At 47.2% G+C, this 17,846-nt stretch overlaps 1 protein-coding gene and 1 long non-coding RNA gene across 2 annotated transcripts; both read left to right on the top strand.

Moving 5' to 3' along the window:
- Positions 1 to 368: 368 nt before the first annotated feature.
- On the top strand, positions 369 to 2,178 carry LOC142775044 (uncharacterized). Its single transcript, XM_075876357.1, has 3 exons — positions 369 to 825; positions 958 to 1,246; positions 1,938 to 2,178. Exons 1-3 carry the CDS (start codon positions 369 to 371, stop codon positions 2,176 to 2,178), a joined length of 987 nt encoding a protein of 328 aa, XP_075732472.1.
- Positions 2,179 to 9,011: 6,833 nt separating this feature from the next.
- LOC119160938 (uncharacterized) lies at positions 9,012 to 9,577 on the top strand. The gene is made up of 3 exons (XR_005108381.2): positions 9,012 to 9,142; positions 9,218 to 9,357; positions 9,444 to 9,577. It is a non-coding gene; the product is annotated as an uncharacterized LOC119160938 (long non-coding RNA).
- The last annotated feature ends 8,269 nt before the right edge of the window (positions 9,578 to 17,846 follow it).

Below are 17,846 nucleotides of genomic sequence, written 5' to 3'. Positions count from 1 at the left end.
TGCGCGCGCGTGTGTGTGTGTACGGTCGGGTCTAGTGACCACCACGTTGGCTGCTGTCAAGTGACAACCACGTTGGCAACCACGTCTAGTGCACGTGACCTGCCCACGTTTGACGAGCACAGGTGCCAATTTGTCGACGATACCAGAGTCCTTCAATGCTTTTCTGGTCACGAAACTCCGCCGTCACTCTATGGGAGAGCTTCATACGTTGCCCAAAACTGTCGCGATGCGGCGCCACTGCGCCACAGAGGGCATCGTTCGGGCTGCTCGCGTACTGAAACAGACTGAAACGCGTGCGCACAGCGAGACAAACTGGTGGAAGAAGCGTGCGTGCGTGTCCGAGTTAGCCAAAATGTTGTGAGAAGACGATGCCTAACACGTGTTGCGTGCCGGGGTGCCGTTCCGGCTACAAAGGAACGACCGAGAAGGTGTCGTTGTTTTCTTTTCCACCTGACAAGGACCAGCGCGAGAAATGGAAACGGGCCATACCGCGGCATGAAAGTGGCGACTTCAACTTTGAGTCCAAATATACACGTGTGTGTGCGAAGCATTTCGACGCCTCGGACATTGTCACTACTTATGATTTCAATATCAACGGCGACGCCGTGTCCCTGGAGCGCGACAAGCCAACGCTGAAGGCTGACGCTGTCCCAAGTATTTTTGGTGGCCTTCCTTCGTATCTCACGAAGCGTAAACCTCGACCCCGCTCATCGACAAATCGATCACCGCGCAAACGAGCACGTGAGTCGTCGTGCGAGACGGAGGAGCAACGAGCATCGCCGACGACCTGTTCAGACCGCACCGATGCTGCATCAGTGAATGAAGGTATGTAAGCGCTAGGCCAGATTACATCCGTGTCGTCGTGTATGAGGGTATCGTCTGAGCCTGTAAATTTGAAACTGCATGACTTGTTTTTCTTCACTCCTTTTCTTCTTCCTTTTTTTCTTTTTTTAGCAGATGTGGCACTGACCAGTGAAACGGTCGAAACCTACCACACGGACACAGCTTGTCAGACAGACCGCTTGGTTGACTGCGCCAGCTGTGCAGCAGTGCAAAAGTTGAGGTGCCAACTTCGAGCTGCGAAGCAGCAGCTTCGGCAATGCCAAACAAAACTCGCCGAGTTCCGAAAGAAGACTGCCAAGTACGAACGACAACAGCAGAACCTTCAAAGACTTTCCGATCGCGAGAAACTGATTATTGATCAGTGCGTGATGAAGGCAAACGCGAAGTCTGCAAGAGCCGTACGGTAAGCTTCAAGCACTACTTAACGAATATGGTTTACGTGTAAAGGCGATGGAATATTCACGTGGTAATTTTAGATATTCACCAAATTAAAAGCTACATATCCGTTGTTTTCTGAGCAAGTGTCGGCTCCATTCAAAATCAGCTAAGCGTTCAAAACTACCATGAAATATGTTTTCTGCTTGAGTCCTCCTTTACTGTGCTGACTCTAATACTTTAAATCATGAAACAATGATTTTCGTCCATATAAAAAATGTGCCCTTTTTACTACTACGAGTGGCTTATTCACACCCTCATAACCATGTTATCGTGATGTGTTGATCTTTTTTTCGCACCTTACTGCTATTGTTTTGAGCACATTTATAAACAGACAGTGAATGATTGTTCTTATGCGCAGTTTCGTTGAAAACTTGGAGATCCAATGTGCACTTATTTTCTCTAATAATTGTTCTGGATTGAGAATGCACCATAGATCTGTGTCATTTATAGTGGCCTGCTTTCATTATGAAGGTTTTGGCCTGCATGTTGATCAGTTTTCCACTGTGTACACAGTGCAATGTGCATGTTCACATTACCCCTTGGCATGCAGTTACACTTGGTTAACAGCAATGTGTCTTCATGCTTGATAGCATTATGGAAGCACTGTGCTAGCATGTTTGTGCATGTGAATGAGATTTGCACCCTTTCCTTACCAGGTATAAGAAAGACTGGTTATATGACTGCCTGCTTTTGAAAACGAAGTCCACATCTGTGTATACATATCTCCAAGAAAACAACTTTCTACCCTTGCCAAATCCACGCACACTCTACTGCTATATGAAGAGCTTGAAAGCCGATTTTGGCTTTGATGCGCATGTATTTACTGTGCTCAAGGAAAAGCTGCTCACTTCCTCTGAAAGAGAACGACGAGGTTTGAAAGCACATCACTTAACCTGAATGCTGTGTGGTTTTGCCTTTCTGAAGGGTGTTGGGACTCCGGGTCCTGCCGGTCTCGTTTTCGGTAGCTGGCCCCGTCGCAGGATCCATCGTCCAACAATTCAGCGAGAAGAAGCGCCCGAACGAACAACAGAGATTTATTTACATGTGGAGAAGTGGTCAACTGACCCAAAGAGAGAAGAGTGCGTGTGATACAAAACGTCTTCGGCATTTTATAGCGCCGCGCCGTTGACACTGGGCGCCCCGTCCGCATCGTCAGCCAATACGGTGTCTCCGGCACCTCGGCCACGAGAGAGGGGAAAACACACCTCACAACACATGGAGTGGCACAACCTAACACGAGGTCCATATATGGTCACGGCGCCCTAAAATGTTACCAAACATGGTCACGAACGCACAGCAGACCCCGGAGCTCTCCCGGCGAGGAGGAACCCGAATGGGGAGGTGGGGGTGGACGACACCGTCGGTCAAGAACCGGTTCTCCCCCAAACTCTTCCTGCTTGGCTCCCCAGGGCCGGTCGTAACAGTCTCTCGCGCGGGGGGGGGGGGTGAAGATCTCGATGGGCTGAGGTTTGCAGCCACTGTCCGGAGAGATCAGCGCCGGCAGTCGGTTTGGTGACGACCGTCTTTGATGAAGTAGAGGGCAACACCTGCTTCATTGAGGGCTCAACAGAACTCACATACGCACATGAAAACACAACTACTCAGCCGGTGAGCGCCGGACAATTCCGCCAAACTCCACCAGGCAATTTTCCCCTTTAACTGATAATAAAGAAAATACACAATTTATTCAAAATGTTACTCACACTTTAAGGTGACACAAAAACACAACACTGGAAGCACACCGAACCCGAAACCCTGGATAGCCGTGTCTTCAACGTTTTCAAACAAGTACACCTAAAAGAGTAAAAAAAAACAATCACTAGCTCTTGTCTAGGTCAGGAAAAAAAATGCCAGAGTTCACGAGACATCCTCTCGCGTCAGGGGCATCGACTTAAGCCATCAGCGTTGCCATGGAGTACACCCTTTTTGTAGCGTATTTCAAACGTATATTGTTGCAAAACGAGGCTCCAACACAGCAGGCGGCTGTTCTTAGAGGACATGGTCTGTAGCCAGGTGAGAGGACAGTGGTCCACTTCCACAATGAACTTGCTTCCGGCAATATAACAAGCCAGTTTCTGGACTGCCCAAACCAAGCACGCACATTCCTTTTCGCTAGCGCTGTAAACCTGCTCGCGAAGGGTGAGTTTCCGGCTAACATATAGGACGGGATGCTCTTGATCCCCCTCATCCCTTTGACTAAGAACTGCCCCCATGCCTCTATCACTAGCGTCGCATTGGACTATGAAAGGCCTCGTGTAGTCCGGTGAACTAAGAAAAGGTTGGCTCGACAAGGCCGCTTTCAAAACGCGGAAAGCCTTTTCTTTCTCCACATCCCAGTCGACCATTTGGGGCTCGGTCTTGCGCAACGCGTCAGTAAGAGTGCTGGCAATGTCGGAATATCTAGGGATGTACTTTTCAATCAATCAATCAATCAACTTTTATTTCTCATAGGTTACTTACGATAGTAACCAGCTATTCCAAGAAAAGCCCGAATATCGGTTTTTGTTCGGGGCTGGGGAAAGTCTCGGATAGCTGCCACTTTCATTTCAGAGGGACGGCGATGCCCTCGACCGATAACATGCCCGAGTTAGAGTACCTCTGCTTGTGCTAGCTGACACTTGGGCGCCTTTACCGTTAAACCTGCTTCGCGTAGGCGTGTCAGTACTGCTCTCAAATGCGTCAAGTGTTCTGGCCAGGACGAGGAAAACACGGCGACGAGGAAAACACGGCGACGTCGGCCAAGTAAGGCAATGCGAAGTCCTCTTGACCACGCAAAACCTTATCCATTAAGTTGGAAAAACAGTAAGGCGCGTTCTTTAGGCCGAAACTCAACACTTTAGGGCGGAATGTCCCCAATGGTGAAATAAATGCAGCATACTGGCTCGCCCTCTCGGTGAGCGGCACCTGCCAGTAACCTCTCACTAGGTCTAGCGTTGAGATAAATTGCGCGCTGCTTACCCTCTCGACGCGTTCCTATATGTGGGGAATTGGGTATGTCTGATCCTTGGTGATGAGGTTTAACTTACGATAGTCTACGCAAGGACGCGGATCTTTGCCGGGTACCTCCACGAGAATTAACGGGGAAGTGTAATCACTTTCATACGGCTCAATCACACCCAATTCCAGCATCCTGTTAACCTCTGCTTTTATTAGCTCAAGCCGGCGAGGTGACACCCGATACGTCTTAGATCTTACCGGTTCCGACGAGGTAAGCTCGATGTCATGAGTGAGGACGGATGTCCGGCCTGGCTCGCTTACAAATCTGTCCTGAAACTCGGTCAAAAGACCACGCAATTCCTGCTTCTGCTTCGTTGTTAGTTGTGACTTTGATACTAAATCCTCAACTCTTTTCTCGATCGGGACTTCGTCCGATTCGGGAGCTAATTCAGGGATTTCTGCCGGAACCTCTTCCAGAACATTTAAAGTCATGTTCACGATGACTTCCCTCTCTTTGTAGGGTTTGAGTAAGTTGCTATGATACACCTGGTGTGCCTTACGACTTCCTGGTAATTTTACCACATAGTTGGTGTCAGACAATTTTCGAGTAATCTCGGCCGGGCCGACCCATTGCACTTCAAGCTTATTCTTTTGGGAGGCCTCAACAACATGACCCTGTCTCCTACAGCAAAGTGTCGTGCTTTAGCGGTCCGATCGTAGTAAAGCTTAGCCTTCTGCTGTGCTTTGGTCATCGCACTCTCGGTCAGTTCTTGGGCTTTTGTTAGACGATCCAATAAGGTGAGGACATATTCCACTACTACAGGATCATCACCCTGACCTTCCCACGACTCTCTCAGCATACGAAGAGGAGACCGCAGTCTGCGGCCGTAAACAAGTTCCGCTGGCATAAACCCTGTTGTCTCATGTGGTGCAGTTCTTAGTGCAAACATCGTTGCAGGTAAGCACATTTCCCAGTCAGTTTTCCGTTCAAAACATAAGGCTCTTAACACTCGCTTCATCACGGAGTGAAGCTTTTCTATCGAGTTCGACTGCGGATGGTAGACTGAACTATGCAATAATTTCACGCCACACCGCTGTAGAAAGGTTGTCGTTAAGGCACTCGTGAAAATGGTGCCCTGGTGTGATTGTATCTCGGCAGGAAAGCCTACCCGGGCAAACACGGACAGAAGTGCGTTCACTACTTCGACGGAACTTAGCTCTTTTAGCGGGACCGCCTCTGGAAATTTAGTAGCTGGGCAGATTAAGGTCTGGATGTGACGGTAGCCTGAAGTTGTCTTGGGCAAAGGACCTACTGTGTCAATTACCAACCGACGAAAGGGCTCTGTGATTACGGGTACCAGCTTCATTGGAAATTTCGCCTTATCTCCCGGCTTACCCACTCGCTGACACACATCGCAAGATTTTACAAACCTCTCTACATCTTTAAAGCATCCAGGCCAGTAGTATTCCTGTAGAAGACGATTTTTCGTCTTCTTTACGCCTAAGTAGCCTGACCATGATTCTCCATGCACCAAACTAAGCAAATCCTGACGATACGCCTGAGGTACGACTACCTGGTCAAATTCTACTCCTCGCCTATCTAGATATTTTCGATAGAGTATGCCGCTCCTCTCTTGGAATCTCACATTTCGTTTGGCGATTCCCTCTTTCGAACTGTCCTGGAATTGCTTAAGCGTCGGGTCCCCCTTTTGTTCGGTTATTAATGAAGCGGGACTCACCTGCAGCAGCCGACTGAAATTATCCGAAGTTGGCATGACACACAACTCTTTTGTATTTCCTAGTACCTGGAATGTGTCACCCTCTGTGCTATCCTCTGTACTACCAGGAATCGGCTTGGGAGCAACGGCATTTTCTATTTGCTCGGTCAACGAGGCGTAATTGACCCCTTCCAATTCGGGAGGAGGTTCATCGTCGCCTTTAGGAATGGTTGCTTCCGCGACTACGGCTTCTGCAGCCTGTTCTCGCACAAGTCAATTTGTTACCGTGGTGTCCAACTCGCAACCAGGCCCGTTGTCGATTTGAGGCTTGTTTGCCTCAGTGAATGTTGCTCTTGCAGCCAGCGCACGTGCCTTCGATCTAGTCAGTGCCTGCACTATGCCTTCTCCCAACGTTAGACCTGTCTCTTTCAGCATTTGATCTGACTTATTTGAAAATAAGTAAGGATACTAAGGGGGTAGATATGGCGATACCGCGGCTTCTGTTTCCAACGTACCAAATGCGCCTTTAAGGACAACTTTAGCTACGGGGAGGCACTGACTGTTTGCCTCTACGGCTTGTCTAATCCAGGCACAGTCTCCTGAATACTGTCCGGACTGAACAAAAGACGGATGAACTACGTCCATAGTGGCTGCAGAGTCTCTAAGAACCCGACACTGCTTGCCGTTCACGGTAAGGTCGTACATATAGGGCTCTAACAACTTCATGTTCTCGTCGGCTTCATTTATAGATAAAAAGGCCACCTTTTCTTTCGGACAGTGTTTCGCGAAGTGCCCTGTTTCGTGACAATTGAAACAAGCGGCCGGTTTTCTCGCCTAAAATTTCCTTTTGCTTGCCTCTGCCGACGCCCCATGGTTAGATGAATTGTTTTCCTCACCCTTTTGTGCGAAACTTGTCGGTTGTTTTCTAAACGGCGCCTTATTCGGTAGTAGGAATTTTTCCCTTTTAGGCTCGCTGTTTGCCCCGAGGGCGCGGCGCGTAACGAATTCTTCAGCGAGCTCTGCGGCTTTCGTTACTGTGTTCACGTCCGGTCTATCCTGCACCCAGAACCTCACCTTTTCTGGTAACCTTTGATAGAATTGTTCCAGACCGATACACTCGAGCACCTTGTCATGATTCCCATACGCCTTTGCCTCTTTGAGCCACTCCCCCATGTTGGCCATTAACTTGTAAGCAAACTCCGGGTATGAATCATTGTTCTCTTTTACGGCGTTGCGAAATTTTTGTCTGAAACCTTCCGCTGACAACCTGTATTTCTTGAGAAGGCTCGACTTTACCTCACTGTACTCGTCAGCCTCCTCTTTCGTGAGGCGCGCGATTACTTCTGAGGCCTCCCCCGGAAGTAGGGACAACAAGCGTTGAGGCCACGTATCCTGGCTGAAACCTTGCCTTTCACAAGTTCTCTCAAAGTTGACGAGAAACAGCCCAATGTCCTCCCCTAGCTTGTACAATCTCATTAGGTCCGTCATTTTGAACCTGATCCGCTCTGTGGTACCGAATGCCTCGCTGCCTCCTGTTCTACTATTATGGCTAATCTCTAGCTCGAGGCGCTTCATTTCAAGCTCGTGCTTTCGCATCTTATCTGCCTCGGCTTCTGCCGCTTTCCTTTCGGCCTCGGCCGCGGCCGCCTTTCTTTCGGCCTCTGCCGCTTGCCTCTCCTGAATCTCCTCGACACATTCTGACAGCTCGTCATCCTCCGCCCCCAATGCGAGAATCGCCTCTATCAGCTCTGGCTTTCTTTGAGAGTCCGACACCTCCAGATTCAACTCCCTTGCAAGTAGCAACAACATGGACTTTCGCAGGGATTTCAGATTCATGGCTGCCTCCAGTACCGCTGTCTCTGTTCCACAAAGATTCCTGTCCTGCAACTAATTAACCTTGACGGCAACGACAGCTCTAGATACCTGCCTTGCCTCAAGTTTTCCGTTAACTTAGTCTACAAATAAAGCTTCAAAAGCTCTTACACGGAATCCTGCCCTGTCACTGTTAACCTTGACGCCACTGACAGAAAGAGCTTAACCAAGCTATCACACAATTTCTGCCTGACGCAAGTTACCTGTTAACCCAATGACCGAAACAGCCCCTCTCTACCAGCTTTTACTTAACACATAGAGTAAATGCCTGGTAAAATTTAACAGAGAAAGCCAGCACTCACCCAGTTCGCAGTCATGTCTCCGGCGTCGTGCCTCTCAGAAGTGCCGTTCGATTTCCTCTGGAAGTCGATGAGCTCGTGTCCTCCTTCTCCTGTCGTCCCGTTGTTGAACTTCGGGCTCACTCCGTCCAGTGGTCGCTTTCGGGGTTATCGGCATCCCACCGCTGCCACCAGTTGTTGGGACTCCGGGTCCTGCCGGTCTCGTTTTCGGTAGCTGGCCCCGTCGCAGGACTCATCGTCCAACAATTCAGCGAGAAGAAGCACCCGAACGAACAACAGAGATTTATTTACATGTGGAGAAGTGGTCAACTGACCCAAAGAGAGAAGAGTGCGTGTGATACAAAACGTCTTCGGCATTTTATAGCGCCGCGCCGTTGACACTGGGCGCCCCGTCCGCATCGTCAGCCAATACGGTGTCTCCGGCACCTCAGCCACGAGAGAGGGGAAAACACACCTCACAACACATGGAGTGGCACAACCTAACACGAGGTCCATATATGGTCACGGCGCCCTAAAATGTTACCAAACATGGTCACGAACGCACAGCAGACCCCGGAGCTCTCCCGGCGAGAAGGAACCCGAATGGGGAGGTGGGGGTGGACGACACCGTCGGTCAAGAACCGGTTCTCCCCCAAACTCTTCCTGCTTGGCTCCCCAGGGCCAGTCGTAACAAGGGATAGAAATTATTTTTTTTTCTTTCCGGTGTGCTCATGTTCGACGAAATGAGTGTCAGGAAAAGTTTGCACGTCCGAGAGTCTGACATGAAAGTCGTTGGTAAGGTTGACTTTGGAGAACATACCAGGCCAGCAGACCGTGAAAAGGGTGCTGATCATGTTTTGGTCTTCCTGTTTTGACCCTTTCTGGGGGGATGGTCGCAGACTGTGGGTACTTTTTGTGCATCAAGTGCTGCCCCGGGATCAATACTTGCAAAGCTTGTGCTTCAGTGCATTGTACACTTGTGTAATGCTGGCGCAGTTATAGATGCTGTGACATGTGATAATTCAACTACCAATCGGTGTGCCTTGAGGTCCTTAGGTAAGAGTTTAACACACAAGCTCTGCTGCAGAGTATCTGGAAAGGTATAATTTATTAGTTGCTCATTTCTTTCAGGAATTCGTGGTGACATGAAAGACCAGCAGGTGTCGTTTCAGCACCCATGCGACCCCTCTAAGGTGATCTATGCTATCATTGATCCACCACACATATTTAAATGTATTAGAAATAACCTGCAGAAAGTTGGGAAGTTTTTGGTAAGTGAAATAATTACTGTTCCTGTGATATAGTCACTCATATGATCTCATCTCGAGTGACATTCTGACATTCCTTCTTTCTACAGCTGCCTCAAGGTCGGGAAGTGTATCATGATCATTATGCAGCACTTCTAGAGTATGAAGAGCAACAGTCAGGGCTGCGTGCTGTACCAAAGCTGACGAGGGCACATATATACCCAAACGCTTTTCAGAAAATGAGCGTCAAACTTGCTGTTCAAGTAAAGCGCCCAACACTCAAGTGCACTTAGAAAACAAAAAAAATTGCCTTTTTGATGTGACTCTCAGTGAAATGCAATACAAAAAATTTCTTTTCAGCTCTTCAGTGAATCCACAGCTACAGTCATGATATTTTACAGTGAGCAGGAATCATGCAAAAAGCTTCACGGGTCTGCGGGAACATCTGAATTCACCAGACAAATGAACAGATTGTTTGACTGCTTGAACTCCCGCAGGCCTGAACACGTGCACTACAGTGAAGCTGAGCATGTTGACGTAAGAATTATTACTTTGCTCTTGCACACATTTCTGATCTCAGGCTAAATTCTTTCTTACTTTATAGACAGTGAAAGAGGGAATTTCATGGTTGGACAGGTGCTGCAAATACATCGAAAGTCTGCCAAAGCAAAGGCAGGTCTGCTTTTTAAGCAAGCCCACCTGTGAGGCGATGAGAATAACTTTGCTCAGCACAATATCACTGGTTGAAAACCTCCTTGCCTTAGGGTTTCGCTACGTACTGGTGGGAAAGTTTGGACAGAACCCATTAGAGGTAAGCATGTGCACGTTCTCGCTTGATAGTTAAATAGTAATTCTTATTTTTTCTTTCAGAGATTTTTTGGCATTATCAGGCACGTGGCTGGTGACGGAGGACAACCAACAGTCCAGCAATTTCTGTTCATTTATAGAATGCTCTCTGTCAGAAATCTTGCCCAGCCGCCTCAGCGAGCATCAGTTGTAGGAGACGGCCCACAACTCCTTCTGAAGCTCCAAGACCTATTCCAGAAGGAAAAACCTGCTGCCTGTCACGTGAGCAAGAATATATTACCAGGGGTTGAAAGGGTAGAAATCTGAGCCAGATGGTAAGAATTCGTCAGGGAAAACAAAATGAAAAAAAAGTGCAGGCAAGGAAGAACACAGTACAAACGCTTTGCGGAGCGATATCTCCTGAATAGGATGAAACTGATCAAAGCGTATTACTTCTTTAACTAAGTTTTCAGGATAGTTTTAGGCTGCATGCATTTAGGTGTGAATTTTCTCATTTCTAGCCACACTAAGCTGTATGAGCATTACATATGTGCCAGGGGACTGTGCAGTGCAGGCAGTATCAAAGATTTTGCAGCCATTAATTTGGAGAAGCCGAGCTGATTTCTGATAAAGCCTTGATTTCGTCATACAAAAGGTGTAAAGCAATACTAGGCATTCAGTACATCTTTTTCGTTCGGTGCACTTTCTATGTTCAGCACACCAGCAATACAGTGTTTGCATTTCAGGTGGACTGTTTGGCTATTCTCTTTGATGAAGTACTTTTGGAGCAAGGAGAAACTGTGGAGCAGGCTTCACTTTTGCAACATCAGCAGTCTCCTAAGGAGAAGATCTTGGACTACCTCGCTGGATACGTTGCAAAGAAGTTTTCCTCGCTGAGATGCTCAAGCTGCGTAGAAAGTCTGAGGAGTTCAGAACGACCGGCAACTGGCCTGATTCTTGTTAAGTCTAAAGGTTTTCTCCTTGTGCCCTCCAGCCAGCTCGTCACACTTCTTCAAATTGTGGAGGATCACATGGAAGCGCACACAGTTGAAAAAACTGCTTGTTCTGGTGTGTACATGAATATTGTGGAGGATGTTTTGATGGACCCTCGGACTGCTTCAGCTGCTGTCGGTTGCAAGTCACATTTTGTGAGCACGACTGCAGAAGTTGTTCAGTTTTTTCTCAAGGTGCGTTTGCATTTTTTTACGAGAGAAAGAAACAAACAGATGCAAGCGAAAGGGTGCGCTTCATGTCCAGCAGGGGGTGGTAAAAAACCAAACACTCAAAGGTAACTCTGCACCCAATCCATATCTCACATATGTTGCTGTCCATTCTTCACGTTTTTTAATTAGCTTTTCATGAACTGGTGCACTGGTGTTCTGTGTATGTGGTTTGTTTTAAATAAAATTAATAAATGGTTGTGCTTGCATATTGCTTTCGCACAGGCACCTTGTATGTATTTTTCTTGTTGAATTATTTTTTTCCTTCTGACACTGACAACAATATTAGCATCGATGATTGGAATATCTTAACCCCTCGTATATAGTCGGCCATTAGAAGAATCAAAATAACTTCTTGTGTGTTTTTGTCGAAATCACGAGCGCCTTAAGTTACTGGTTTACTGTCTCTTCTATATGAGACTGCTTATAAAACAATGGCCTAATTACAATACACTGTCAACTGTGTTCGACCTTACTTTTCACGTTCGTCATGATCATAAACTAAACGTCGCACCGGTTGACTGATGGGGTTTTACGTCCCAAAACCAGCTGTGATTATTACAGACGCCCCGTGGTGGAGGGCTCCTGGACAAATTTGACCACTTTAACGTGTACCAAACTCCAAGTACGCGGGCCTCAACATTTCGCCTCAACCAAAATGCAGCCGCCGCGGCCGGGATTAGATCTCGCAACCTTCGGATCTGTAGCCGGGTGCCATAACCGCTAGAACACCGTGGCGGGGCAACACGCCGCATCGAAGACTGCTATGAGGTTAGTATTGCTGGCATTTAAGGACTTTGATATTACATATATTGTACCTAAGGCTCGTAGAGGGATTTAATCGTTCGGTCCAGAAATTTGAAGCGCATAGAACAGGTGTTTTTGTTTTTTCTTGTCATGAAAAGAAGGCATTCTACGGAAGCATTTCTTGCAGTAATGGTTTAATTGTTTGGGTTTTCTGTTGCGAATAAAATGACACCAGGAGTCTGATAATGTTCACAGTTTAATAGAAATTGAGCGGCCATGCCGTGCGAACCATCTGGTCTTATGCGCAACTTTGCGCAGTCGAGAGATTTCGCTCACTTCCGGGCGAATGGACGTGTAACAACTCGTATGTCCGCCTCTGTTTACATGTGGCACAGCAAGTGCGTTATTGCGAATGTACAGTGTCTGATTTCAGGCAAATTTTGAAAAGCTGGACCAGTTGCAGTATTGCGACGAACGAGCGGCGCTCCCCCGACCCTGACAGCTGCATTTCGACGAGGCGAAACGCAAGAGCAGAAAAAAAGGCGTGCACTTTGATTTACATGCATATAAAAACAACCCCAGCTGTTAAACATTAATCAAGAATCCCCCACTACGACGTGTATCAAAATCATATCATCGTTATGGTGCGGCAAACCCCGAATTTTCGTCACTGTCGACTGCGACTGCCGCGAGCTGCTTGTCCAGAGCTGTTAGTTTCTTTTCTCCCGGGTGCTCATTTCAAGGCAGACGGCGCGTTCACGCAGTCACCGATGCACGCTGAATGTTCCAAGTAAATGAGGGAAAGTGAAACGACTTTTGCAGAAGTTTAGAAAGCTTGGAAATCAAAGCAGACCAACACACTACCGCAGCGGTAGCGGACGGCAGCATGCCCTCACGAGCACAGCTGCGCCCCTAGCGGCCAGTGCTGGCTCCATCTGAAGCTGAGGCGGCACTTTCGTGACCAGAAAAGCATTGAAGGACTCTGACGATACCAAGTAGAACAAATAAACAGTACTGAATGACAGAACCACATGACGGAGACTGCAAGAAAACAAGCGCGTTGGAGTGTTATCGGTATTCGCCAGTGCCCGGGGAGAGGCTAACATGAAACGACCGAACGGATGGTTTTATCCTCAATGGACACAGAAGCCAAAAGTTGGACGCAGAAGCTGTAGCAATTGTCAAGTTGTTTTATTAGGCAAAGGTGTAAAGAAATAAACAAAACACAAAAATGCCAGGATCAGCCCTAAGTTGAGAATAAATAAAATATTTTCACGCATCTTGTTCCGGTTATGTGTTCACTGTTTTATTAGTTGTATTACAACAAGGAAAGAGACGAAAATATTCTAAAGTGCAGGAATGCAAGCAGCTGTGTGCGCATTTTGCAGCATTTCGTCTCTCTTTTCGTCACACAGTTTTCATAATATTCACTTTATAACTTCTCGCTGAATTGCCAACGTTGAAGTCACAGTCACTGAAATTTCAGTCTCGAGTCCACTGTTATGAAATCGAACACTTGCTAAGTATATTTCCTGGCTGTTGCATCTGATACTGTGTTGTCTGAATACCTAGACTCGTTTGGAGGAAGTAAAAAGTCTATCCTATTTTTGTGTTTAAGGAACAGTGGCAACTGTAATTGCTGATGTTACTTATTCTAAATGAAATGATTAAATAAGGAACGTTTTCTGACGCAACATACAGTTACTATAATTAATTTAGATGCATTGAAAAGGTGTAGCTCTTCCAGATTTGTTAGTAGTGATCTTACAGGTTCCGTGTAAAATGTGCTCACAATTCTTCCGCGCGCGAAAACTGATCGGTGTGCATGGTTCCATCTCGGGTAAGGCAACACCAAAAATTTGCAAGGGCTGCTAGGTATCTAAAAGCAAGGTCGGTAATTACCTGGTGGGCACACGCCAGACGGATATTAAAAGATAATTTCGTGGGTGACACATAGATGCACGCGCTCAATCATAACTACCGCAAGCGTGCCGCGCTCGTGGAAACTTCAATAATTCATTTTTAAATAATATGACAGCTATCAACACGAAACAAAAAAAAAAAACTTTTTCCTGTCCACACTTGCGACTGAAGCCGGCACCGTCGATGCCAAGCAATCCAGACGGCCGGTCGTAGTCCGACAAGCGCGAAGACAGAGCAATAGTGGAACGTTCAACTCTGTGTAACTTTTAGCTTGTACGTATACTTCTTTACGTTAACGTGTTACCAGATACCAGTTTGCGTTTACCATCCTACCGGAAAGGGCTTCTTCCGACGTTTTGAGCTCATCATACGCTAACATGTATGCCTTTAAGTTTTCGCAAACCATAAATGAATGCTAACTGCATTTAAACTGCATTTAACTTGCATAGAAATGAATCACCGTTGCGGCGAAATCACGAGACTTTTTTATCGCAAAAAAGTGAAAAATACAAGGTTGCTGTAACGATAGTGTCGACATCTTGAGACACTTCGTTCAACCACACCACCACAGTCATGAACATGGTGGCTTACGCGTAGGTGAAAATGAATAAAAAGGTTACTCATTTGTAATAACGCCGCTGCGCGGTTTTTGCACCAGACGTACAATGCACAATGTTTCTGCAATAACAATGTTGCGATTATCTGGTTCACGAAAGAATTTGCTCACGCAAATTCTTTTGATATTTGCTCGTCTAAGCTGGGCCACACTACTACTAAAGCACATCCAATTCAAACAGTTGGGACATCTATAGTACACCGCCGACCCTACCGCACGTCTCTAGCTGAAAAAAATATGGAAGAAAACGTTGCTGACATGCTTAAAAAGGAAGTCATCCGTCCCTCATCTAGCCCTTGGTCGTCTCCTATTGTTTTGATCCGTAAAAAGGATGGCTCTGTGCGTTTTTGCGTGGACTACCGGGCGCTCAATAAGATCACACGCAAGGACATGTACCCTATGCCACGCATTGACAACGCCCTTGATTCCCTACAAGGCGCGGAAGTTTTTTTCAAGCATCGACTTGCGTTCTGGGTACTGGTAGATTCCCATGATGGAGAAAATAAGGAGAAAACAGCGTTCGCAACCCCCGGTGGGCTATACGAATTCAACGTGATACCTTTCGGGCTCTGCAACGCACCCGCGACCTTTGAACACATGATAGACACCGTGCTGCGTGGCCTGAAATGGAAAAGTTGCCTTTGCTACCAGGACGACATTATTATTTTTTCGTCAACATTTCCTGAGCACCCAGAACGATTGGATCAAGTTCTGACGTGCCTTGCTGGCGCCGGGCTCCAAATAAACACTAAGAAATGCTCTTTCGCTAGCAAATCTATCAAGGTCTTAGGACACATTGTTAGCAAAGATGGCATTCGGCCCGACCCTGACAAGATTTCTGCAGTCCTTCACTTTCCGCGTCCCGAAAAACCAAAGGAGCTTCGCAGTTTCATTGGCCTCGCCTCCTATTTTCGCCAGTTTATCCAGAACTTTGCCTCTATTGCTGCTCCATTACACCAGCTATTTGCTTCCAACGTCCCCTTTCTGTGTTCTCAAGAATGTCAAACGGCATTCGACCTGTTGAAGCGGGCCCTCACATCTGAACCTCTGCTCTGCCACTTTGACAAAGCCGCACCAACTATCCTCCATACCGACGCTAGCGGCCTTGGTATAGGAGCAGTGCTTCTACAACGCGACAAGTCTTCCCTAGAAAAAGTTGTTGCATATGCCAGTCACGTACTTACCCCTGCCGAAAAGCACTACACAATAACTGAGTAAGTGTGTTTGGCTGTGGTTTGGTCGGTGCAGAAGTTCCGTCCCTATCTCCACGGCTTCACTTCACAATCGTTACGGACCACCACTCCTTATGCTGGATTTCAACACAGAAGAACTTGTCCGGACGCTTGGGTTGGTGGATACTACGCTTGCAGGAGTACGACTTTGACATAACTCACAAGTCTGGTAGAAAACATCAAGATGCCGACGCTTCATCTCGTTGCCCGCTTCTTTCTCCCCATATCAGCGTTGGTGAAAACTCGACTGCCACATCTACCGCAGTTCATATGCTTGCATTAATAGGGCAACCATTTTCGGATGACCAGCCAACATTTATTTCCAGCCAGCGGTCCAATTCATACTGAAGGCACATTATGGACCACCTTTCGGGAGCTTCTCATCTACCTAACGCGCGACTTCGTCGTCAACTCCTGCACTTTAGGCTGGGCAATGGGGTTCTCTACCGCCACATTTACCATCCTGATGATCAGCGCTGGCTTCCTGTGCTACCACGCTTTCTTCGACTTCAGGTGCTCGAAGCCTGCCACGATGACTTGACTGCTGGCCATCTTGGTTTTCAAAAAACTCTTGACCGCATTCGATGTCGTTATTACTGGCCTGGCCTTTCTTCTAGCGTGGCACGGTACGTCGGTTCCTGCTCCCTATGCCAGGGTAATAAACTCCCAACGTCTGCACCTGCTGGACCTCTACAGCTAATTTCCTGCCCTTCAATGCCATTCGAAGTTGTAGGTGTCGACCTTTACAGGCCTCTCCCCATCACATCTGCTGGCAAACGATGAATAGTGAGCGCCCTGAACCACCTGACAAGCTCCACTGAGACGTCCTCTGTTATTACAGGCTCAGCTGTGGAACTTGCTGACTTCATTCTTCACACCATATTCCTGCGCCATGGGGCTCCCCGTGTACTGCTTGGTGACCGTGCAAAGTGTTCCTGTCACAAGTGGTAAATGAAGTACTGCACGCTTCTGGAACGACTCACAAGACAGGTTCAAGCTACTAACCTCAGACAAATGGTCTCACAGAAAGATTTCATCGAACCCTTGCTGACATGATAGCTGTTTACGTTCAACCCGACCACAAAAACTGGGATACTCTTCTACCATTCCTGACGTTCGCCTACAACACCGCCGTTCAGCGAACAACTTGCTACTCACTGTTTTAGCTCGTGTACGGACGTACCCCTAGTATCTTTCTCGACATCTCCTTCTTTAACAGCCATGGCAATTCATGTCAGTCTTCTAGCGAAGAATAAATTTCCCGCCTGGCCCAGTCTCACCATCACACTGTCTCGCCATTATACCGCATGTGCTGTCTCGCATCAATACTGAAGCGAGACAGCACGAGCGGAAGATCATCTATGACGCATTCCATCGTGTTGTGTCTTACCGACCTGGTGACGAGGTGCTGCTTTTGACACCTATTCGCACTCCTGGCCCCTATAAAAAACTCCAACCGTGATATCGGGCCATACATAGTTTTAGAACAGACTTCGCTGGTCAATTATGGGTCATCACAGCACTGGCAAAATGCAGCAGAAATCGTGTCCATATAATCGCTATTACAATAAAACGAAGTAAAAAGAGCATGATGGTCTGTGTCTCCTCTGTCACTCCCTGCAGAAAGCGAACTTATGCAGCAAATCACTTTTTTTTTGCTATAATATCTGCTACGACTGGAATCGGCACGGGCATCCAAACGTCAAACTTACTACCTACACTTTTTCCCTACCCAAGCCACACAAGCACTCTCCCCTTCTTCCCATGATGCAACAAAGGTTTGCACCGCCCAAGATAAAATTCTGCCGATCTGCTACCAAACGTTCTTGATGATTCCCACTAAACCTGTTGAAAAAATATCCACAGAGTATCGCTGCCAAATAACCATTCATCGTACCCAGTATGTCCGGTACACTGCTAAAACTGTCAGGCCCTCTTATACAAGGAATTACTGTAATTAAAGCACACATGTTAGTATAGCATGCACCA

Source organism: Rhipicephalus microplus, chromosome X (genome assembly GCF_043290135.1).
Source record: "Rhipicephalus microplus isolate Deutch F79 chromosome X, USDA_Rmic, whole genome shotgun sequence".
In the NCBI taxonomy this organism is placed as follows: domain Eukaryota; kingdom Metazoa; phylum Arthropoda; class Arachnida; order Ixodida; family Ixodidae; genus Rhipicephalus; species Rhipicephalus microplus.
The sequence above is the reverse complement of the archived record's forward strand: the minus strand, read 5'-3'. Positions and strand labels throughout refer to the sequence as shown.

What these genes read in the sequence shown, in the direction of transcription:
- LOC142775044 (XM_075876357.1), top strand. Translation starts at nt 369, where the DNA reads ATGCCTAACACGTGTTGCGTGCCGGGGTGCCGTTCCGGCTACAAAGGA. An exon ending in TGCTGCATCAGTGAATGAAG is followed by an intron (nt 826 to 957) that starts GTATGTAAGCGC and finishes TTTTTTTAGCAG; the next exon opens with ATGTGGCACTGACCAGTGAA. An exon ending in AAGTCTGCAAGAGCCGTACG is followed by an intron (nt 1,247 to 1,937) that starts GTAAGCTTCAAG and finishes TTTCCTTACCAG; the next exon opens with GTATAAGAAAGACTGGTTAT.